The sequence below is a fragment of the Dioscorea cayenensis genome, chromosome 20 (genome assembly GCF_009730915.1).
Source record: "Dioscorea cayenensis subsp. rotundata cultivar TDr96_F1 chromosome 20, TDr96_F1_v2_PseudoChromosome.rev07_lg8_w22 25.fasta, whole genome shotgun sequence".
In the NCBI taxonomy this organism is placed as follows: domain Eukaryota; kingdom Viridiplantae; phylum Streptophyta; class Magnoliopsida; order Dioscoreales; family Dioscoreaceae; genus Dioscorea; species Dioscorea cayenensis.
The window spans coordinates 32,743,128-32,751,532 of NC_052490.1; the positions used below are offsets into that span (position 1 = coordinate 32,743,128).

The window sequence follows — 8,405 nt, forward strand, 5'->3', positions numbered from 1 at the left end:
TGATTTTTTAAAATAAAAATAAAACTCGAGAGAGAGAGAGAGAAGGGAGAGGGGGCAGAAGTTCGCTGGGAAGAGGGGTGGGTGGGGCCACCACCCCTCTTTCCTCCGTCCCCGAGTAAAAGGGAGAGAGGGTCCGCCGGCGATTAGGGTAGGGGGTCCCCCTGCCCCTCTCCGCCCCTGGTGCAAACCCTTAAAATATGAGAAATAATTCCGGTTATGTGGTAGTTATGAGAGAATTGAGATGTGGCTCATTCTTACCCGTTAAATTGCCTCAATTCAATGATTTTTAAAACAAAAATCAATCATCTTTTAATGTAATTATCAACATATCTCTATATTATATAATAAATAAATAAAAAAATTATAAACCAATAGCTAAAAATGAGCCATATTTTGATTCCATAGTAGTTACCATAGAACCAAGTCCACTGGATTATTTTTTCTAAAAACATTGTGCAACACTTGTCCCAAAAATCATACTCAGGGATTAATTTCATTTATTTTTGGCAATGTTCAAAACGTTCTTGTCTCCTTTCATCATCAATTGGCAAATCCTAATTCTGAAATTATTTATTTGTGTGTTAATATTGTGCATTGCTATGAGCAAGTGTAAATTAAAAAAAACAAAGGGGTTTGTCAGAAATTTATGGCAATAAACAAACTCAGGGGTGTATCCGCATAAAACACACATCACTTCACCCGCCGTGTCTTGACTTTTGAGTTCCAAGCTTCTAGAAAACCAAACAAAACCTCCACACACTACTCACATGATGCGCTCTTCTCATCCACCATACACTCGTATAGAGATCATAACCAATACCAATCTCGAGGCAATCAAACGGCATCCCATGCACAGTCACATAAACACATGCACACGTGTAACTATATCCAGTGACGCAACGACTCGTACCCGTTCCCGCCACGTCATCATCCTCACCGCCCACCTTTTTCTATAAAACCGGGTTCGTTTTCGGTTTAAGCCCGCGTTTGATAAGCCCGGTAAAGCGTCCATCTAAAAAGCAATGGAAAGAAGGGTTGGTGTTCTCGCGAGGCATTTGAGCTCTCACTCTCCTTCAATGGCGTCTGGAAACCCTAGCGAGATGATCTCCCCCTTCCCCACTGCCGGCTCCTTTGGGCGAGTCTGTCTTCGCTCACGTCGTCCAGGCGCCTGAGGATCCTATTCTTGGGGTATGATCGTGAATGAGTGATTATTTTATTTTATTTTTTGGTATTTTTCTTTGTGGTATTCAAGTGATTGATTTGTGTTTTTTTGAGAGGAATTTTAGGTTACTGTGGCGTATAATAAGGATCCGAGCCCGGTGAAGGTGAATCTTGGAGTTGGAGCTTATAGGACGGAGGTGAGCTTTGATTGGGGTTTTTGGATGATGATTTTTGGGTTTGTGGATTTTGATTGATTTTTGGTTGGAATTTTGATTGATTGAATAGGAAGGGAAACCGCTTGTTTTGAATGTGGTGAGGCGGGCCGAGCAGCTGTTGGTGAATGATCGGTATGATTCGTTTGGTGTTTATTTTTATTGGTTTGACTTGGTGGAGGATTTGAGCTTGGTTTTGAAAGTCCATGTGAATGAGTTGAATCGTGAATCCGTGAGTGAGAATTTTCTTTTTTCGTTTTGTTATTGAAGTTTGTGTTTGATTTTTCTTATTTATTTGAGTTAAAATTGTCAAAATTTCAATATATTTTGGTTGGTTTTGATCAATATTGGTTTACTGGCTTTTAATTGTCCCTTTGATTTGACTGTGGGTTTTGTTTTCAATATTTATGCTGTGGTTGGATTTGCACGGTTTAGCGCTTTCTGGTGGTTTTTTTATTCATTGTGGTCCTGTTTTTTATGGTCATTCAATGAGATTTCTATTGCGTATGGGGAAAAACCATTTGGGTTTCCTTCATAAGGCAAATGCAAAAAGACAATGTCTATTTATGTTTTGTCCTACTACAGTGGCTATTACTTATCTTAAGAACTTCTGGCTTGGTTTGCCGTGCTTTGTTTGTGGGTATCACTTATCCAAACACTTTTGAAAGTGATTGGAAGGTTGTTTTATTTTGCAATTGCAGAGTATTTTTGACATGGACCAACTACGAGCTTACTGAATATATATATATGTATATTCTATTTTCTTTGTTTACAGGTCCCGTGTTAAAGAATATCTCCCAATTACTGGTTTGGCGGATTTCAATAAATTGAGTGCTAAACTGATATTTGGTTCTGACAGGTGCATAATTCTGAACAAACATAGGCCTTTGATTGAGTATATTAGACTATTAGTTTTGCAGTTGACATATAGACTTGAATTTCTTTCCTAGAAGTAGGTTTTTTTTTGACAAGAGGAACAGACAGTCCGAAAGCCTTGCTAAACTGTCAGGGGCTTGCACAAGCCTCGGTGGAGCAAGTGGGGGTGGGGTTTGGCCCGCGCACACATGGGCACTGGGACCACCCGCACACAATTACCGCTCACATCTTCCGGCAGAAATGTGCCCTCAGCCGATAATTGAACTCTCACCACTTAGTGAAGAGCTCTATCAATGACCTGTATACCAATAGATCATTTAGTCGTTGGTTCCTAGAAGTAGTTGATCACATATGTCACGAGCTTGTGGTTCTAACTGGATATTTGTCATTCATGATTTATGTTAAAGCTTGCTCTTTTTGGAAGCATTTGTGCAATAATATATATTTTCTGCAATTCTAGATCTAAAATCTTCAACCAAGACAACAGGTTCGGCATCTTGTGGGTTAAGCAGGTTCCAAAAGAAAGACTGTGTCAAAACCTTGTTGCATGGTCACCCTAGATAACTTCTTGGCCTTTTTCCAGATTGTATTTCTTTTTAAATATATTTTTAAGCATTTTACAAACATTTTTGTGTTGAGGTATGGAAAACGGGATATTTAATATTTAAAATTAAACATTGGTCTTTGGAAAAATATGCCAAGATGTTCTGCGATTCCAGTTGCAAAGGTCAGATGTAGCCGATGTAAAAAAATTGAGTGATGATGCAAATAACCGCATGTGTTTTATGCCATCACAATCTCACTAAAATGTTGCGTGATAAAGTAAATTTTAAATTTTAGCGTAGTTCAGTTGGAGAATCTACTTGTGATGTACCAGATGCAGTATGTAGAAATACATTTATTACTGTATAACTTATATTTAGGAGAGAATCATATATGCCAACCTAAGTTAGTTATGTTTAATTCGTTAAGTAGGCATTTTCTTGATTAAAAAAAAAAACTTTTGCTTTTCTTGCTTACTGATTCTTGGCTTTTTTGTCTGTGGAAAAAGTCCTGCTCTTCAAGAAAATAGAGTCACTACAGTGCAATGCCTGTCTGGTACTGGCTCATTGAGGGTTGGAGCTGAGTTTCTTGCAAAGCACTACCATCAAGTATAGAACTTTCATGATGACTTCATTTTAACTTTATGAAGAAGGGTTTTTTGAGTGACCTGTGGCTTAAACATTAATTATGTTCTGCAGCATACGATTTACATCCCACAGCCAACATGGGGAAATCATCCCAAAGTTTTCACACTAGCAGGATTGTCTGTCAAGACTTATCGCTACTATGATCCAGCCACTCGTGGTCTGAACTTCCAAGGTATTGAATTCTGATTTTCTGTTTTTTCTTTCAATAGTATTTATTTACCAGAAATTAAATATGAGGAGAACATTGCATAAAACCAATAGTATAACAGATTTTTGATCTATTCATTTAAGATTCTCTATGTGGATTGCTATCTACTAATTATCTAAAAATTTGTGAGTTCACTCTGAGTCTATTATCAACTAAAACATTCTCATGAAGCTGTTTGAACAGGTCTGCTTGAGGATCTTGGATCTGCTCCCTTAGGTGCAATTGTTCTTCTCCATGCCTGTGCACATAATCCGACTGGAGTAGATCCAACCCTTGAACAATGGGAACAAATTAGGCAGTTGATGAGATCTAAAGCATTGCTACCTTTCTTTGACAGTGCTTATCAGGTAATATATGGTATATCCAAGAAAAAGTCGCTACATATTTTCTAAAGGATTGCTTTCTTTCTTTGAGTGCTTATCAAGTAATACTGTAGATCCAAGAAAAGTCACTCATATTTTCTAAAGTATTGGTACCTTTAAGGTCATGCAGAATATTTTTGAATATCAACATTTAACCGTAGTTAATTTCCATGTTTATTAAAATTTTGCCTATTTCTTTTCTTGCTATACTACAAGGGAAGATAGGGAGCTCTCTCTACATAGAACTGTGCAAACTTAAAATTGAAAAAGAAGAGAAAGAGTGGCCATGGGCTTCTACAAAGGATGTGAATGTTGTCATTAGAGTTCTCTTTTTCCAACTCTGTATGCTGTACATTTGTCTAAGGCTAATATGTCCCTTGTTTGAAGTTTCTTTCAGATTCGTGTTTTTTTCCTCTTTGACAGGCTTTTCTTTGTTTCCGTTTATTCACCTTATTTATAAGTGAGTCATTTTTAATTGTAGGGATTTGCAAGTGGCAGCCTTGATGCAGATGCACAATCTGTTCGCATGTTTGCTGCAGATGGTGGTGAATTGTTAGCAGCTCAAAGCTATGCAAAGAACATGGGTTTATATGGGGAGCGTGTTGGGGCTCTTAGCATTGTAAGTTTGAGTTCTTGCAGATAACTACATTTATTTTCTGGTTGTGTTTGGTTTCATAAAAATTCTTAGTTTTGTTTTCTGGCTTGATGATTTTGAACCTGTGTGATTTCTCTTGGATCATCTAAGCATTTGGTCTGTGTTTAGACTAACTTTAGCTTCTCCATAGTTGATGAGATGCACATTTAGTTCGATATTTCCAGTCATATTGATAATGAAATAACGGCCCTTGGTGTCTATTGTTGTTTCATGGCCTATGAATCTGTTTGGCATTTTTTTATTGGCCCGCTATCAACTTTTAAAATATCCGCCTCTTCACATTGACGATTTTATGTATATTCTCACATTTAAATAGAACTGGACAATCGGTATCATATCTTTCATTCACTCTCATGAGCATTTGAACATGATTGTCATTCTGCATACTACCTAGAATCTGTACCTTTCTCAGAATGATATATAGACAATATTTAGTGAACAGTTTAATCACTTCAGTGTAGATGCTGCAAGATCACCTGCTCTTATTCTTGCAATATAAAGAGCCTTCTTGAGTGTGATCCTTTTGAGAGCTTGTTTGCTTTTAGTAATTTAAAATGGATTTTCAAATTGTGTCATTTTACCTGATCACTGACACTTAATATTTTAATGTTCATCTAGGTCTGCAAATCAGCTAATGTGGCTGCTAAGGTTGAATCCCAGTTGAAACTTGTAATTAGACCTATGTATTCCAGTCCCCCCATCCATGGGTGCTTCAATTGTGGCAACCATTCTTAAAGACAGGTACAAGATTTTGTCCTGTTTTGCTTATATATTTGCTTTTAATCATCATAAATATCATATTATTGTGGTGAAACTATGTCTACAATAAGTCAATCTACCTGTCATTCATGCTGCATTGCTGTGTTGGTTGGTTCAACAACCCTGTCACGTGTATGACCACACACTGATGGGAGTATACCCTTAGTAGGTTTATTGTGAAATAAACGACTGCCATTTTGATGCCGACTAGTAGTTTGATTTTACACTGACTCTACATTTATTTTCTGTTTAAATAAGTACATTGCCATTACACTGCCTTTCATTTATATGGTTCTCATTGATTCTAATGGTACTTCCTGCTCACGCCTGTGAGCAATGGCTAAAGAAAGTTTCAGTAGGGATGGGAGATGCACTTTATGAATTTTCTTCTCTTGTAGTGCATCACCTTTTTTATGGATAATTTCATGGATAATTTCTTCTGGTCATTGAGAACTATAATAAGCCCACTTTTTTTTTGTTTATTTATTTATTTTGTGTTTGTTGTGTGGATTTTCACTTATTTATAGTCAGACAAGATTCACATGCGAAATCAAATAAATCCATACTTACAGTCAATATCTTCCTTTATGCAGTGGAATGTACCACGAATGGACAATTGAGTTAAAAGCCATGGCTGACCGAATTATAAGCATGCGCCATCAACTTTTTGATGCTTTGCGAGCCAGAGGTAAATAGATTTGCTAATAGTTTTTGTTTTTGGAATATTAGTAGCCCTTAAATGCCTGAATATTGGCATATCCTTCTCCCTTGAGACAGTGTTAATGCTTTACTGATGTTTTGAAGGAAGCAATGCTGAATGTGATGGCTTATAAAACTCTGCGTTCGTGAAATGATAAACAATTAGTTTTATGAGATGCTTTCACTGTTGGAGGACTTTATTCGATCTTACGTGCTGCATGAAATTCATGTCTGGCCTTTCTGCTCTGCAGGTACACCAGGTGATTGGTCTCATATCATCAAACAAATCGGAATGTTCACTTTCACAGGGCTTAATACTGAGCAAGTTGCCTTCATGACCAAAGAGTACCACATTTACATGACTTCTGATGGGTAATTATCTGCCTTGATAATGCTGCTAAAAAAAAGTGAACAACATTTATTCCATTTTTAGTTTCTAATTGAAATGCCACTTTTTTTTGTTATGCAGGAGGATAAGCATGGCAGGTTTGCGCTCTAGAACAGTACCCCACCTTGCAGATGCCATCCATGCTGCTGTCACACAGATTTAAGTAATCCATTCCAACATCACACTCAACAGAACTCTCCAAGTTTCATGCACATCAAATTTTATCAGTTATATATCTTTATCCGTTTTTGCAATTTGTTTTATGCCATAAATTTCCGGATTCTATCCTTTGGGATGGACGTTCTATGCTTACTGTTTTCCGGGCTATCCATACTCAATAATGCAATCATATAGGTATATATATTCATGTGTTATGTGCATAAGGGATGCGAGAGAGATTATTAAAAGTTGCTTCATTGTGAGTGTGGTCAGTATGTTTGCAATATTTGTATTATTAATAATTGATTGCTACATGAGTACACAAACAATGTTTCTTTGACAAAACTCCAATGAATTAAAGATCAAAAGAGAATTTGAAGAAGCAAATGGCTCACAAGTTGTACAGATAACTATTTACATCCAAATTCCTTTCCTTTTCCTCTGCAGGTTACACAAGCCCAAATCAATGGCGAGCTGTAGGACTTCTTAAGCCTCCCAAGTTTCCAAGCTTCTCTATATACGAAACCTTCTTATTGGTCACAATGTTTGAAAGCTTACTCAACTTGCTCTCATGCAGTATGTCCGCTAAATTAGTACTCATACTCTTACCACTCTTCACTTCAGCTTCTTGATCTTCCTGCCATCCCATGAAATCAAACAGCGTCATGCATTGAGTCCCTTCCATGTTGTTTAGCTTCTCTATCTCTAATTTAGCATCAAGAACCTTCACCGGTTCCACATCAAGCGAGAGCCGTTTCTTCGTCTGCTCAAGCAGTGATGGATCCCGAGCAATTGAATCTGCATACAAAACATCATCGATCCTCGACATCACAGTGTACCCTAGACTTTCAATCACTCTCGAGTAACTCTCCAAGATCGATTGTCCCACATCCTACAATCAATTAATTAAACATAGGTTGATCCAAATATATATATATATATATATACATAATAAAACAACATGATGAACAACACAACAGCTCAAACCTTGTTGTATTGTATCTTGGAAATATCAAGAGATGACTGAGGAATGCCAGGGAATCTATGTTTGAGAATTAGCAGTATTGTCTCTGCTCTATCTTCAAACTGCTCTCTTTTCTCCAAGCTTACTGCTGATCCCCATGGAGACTTGCTATCCTTGTTATGCATTTTTCTCTTCCAAATCACAACAGATGCTTCAATCTTGTTCTTCAAGTCCAGTATCTTGTGCTCTGATGATAAGTCTATTGATGAAAGGAACTCTTCAGGATCAAAATAATCCACTGTTATACTTTTATATAATGCATCTCCAAGACTGGCCCTCCCATTCTATTTATAAACACATAATGTTCAATTTGTATCAGAAGAGAGAGCCGTTGGTTGTTGTAACATGACTAGTTAAAATAGACTAGATAATGACTTAATTACCTTCGGAAGAGACTCAATATAGGCTTCAGGAATCTCCATTTCCATGAGAACGTTTGCATTTATAGCCATTGCGGCTTTTAGCACTTGGTGCACAAGATCCTTCTGATATTGCAACCATTTCCTCGACGCTTCAGAGATACCATTTTGCGGGACTTTCACGGTTGGAAGCCACCATTTATCGTCTTTCCTCTGCGCACCTCCCTTTTCTGCCTCCGAAGCATCTCTCGACACATACCAGAACTCGTTTTGGTCTTTGAAGTTATCTAGATACTCCTGCTCATCACAATGTTTTTGAGTTGAATTGAGCCCAAATAATATATTTATTCAAC

The 8,405-nt window shown here is 37.4% G+C and overlaps 2 protein-coding genes across 2 annotated transcripts in view; one reads left to right on the forward strand and one right to left on the reverse strand.

Moving 5' to 3' along the window:
• Positions 1 to 989: 989 nt before the first annotated feature.
• Positions 990 to 6,964, forward strand: LOC120251546 (aspartate aminotransferase, cytoplasmic-like). The gene is given in 14 exon segments (XM_039260101.1): positions 990 to 1,133; positions 1,135 to 1,188; positions 1,287 to 1,358; positions 1,447 to 1,508; positions 2,149 to 2,232; positions 3,301 to 3,400; positions 3,491 to 3,611; positions 3,831 to 3,994; positions 4,491 to 4,628; positions 5,283 to 5,369; positions 5,371 to 5,405; positions 6,017 to 6,111; positions 6,374 to 6,494; positions 6,592 to 6,964. Coding segments are annotated over 14 exon segments (1,326 nt in total). The 5' UTR covers positions 990 to 1,022; the 3' UTR covers positions 6,674 to 6,964.
• Positions 6,965 to 7,122: 158 nt separating this feature from the next.
• Positions 7,123 to 8,405, reverse strand: part of LOC120251474 (rop guanine nucleotide exchange factor 9-like) — a 2,883-nt gene continuing 1,600 nt past the window's right edge. The window contains exons 2-4 of the mRNA XM_039259989.1: positions 8,077 to 8,349; positions 7,657 to 7,977; positions 7,123 to 7,561 (exon numbers count right to left, since the gene is read on the reverse strand). Coding sequence (XP_039115923.1) covers positions 7,133 to 7,561; positions 7,657 to 7,977; positions 8,077 to 8,349 — 1,023 coding nt within the window. The 3' untranslated portion in view covers positions 7,123 to 7,132. The remainder of the gene's footprint in view (positions 7,562 to 7,656; positions 7,978 to 8,076; positions 8,350 to 8,405) is intronic.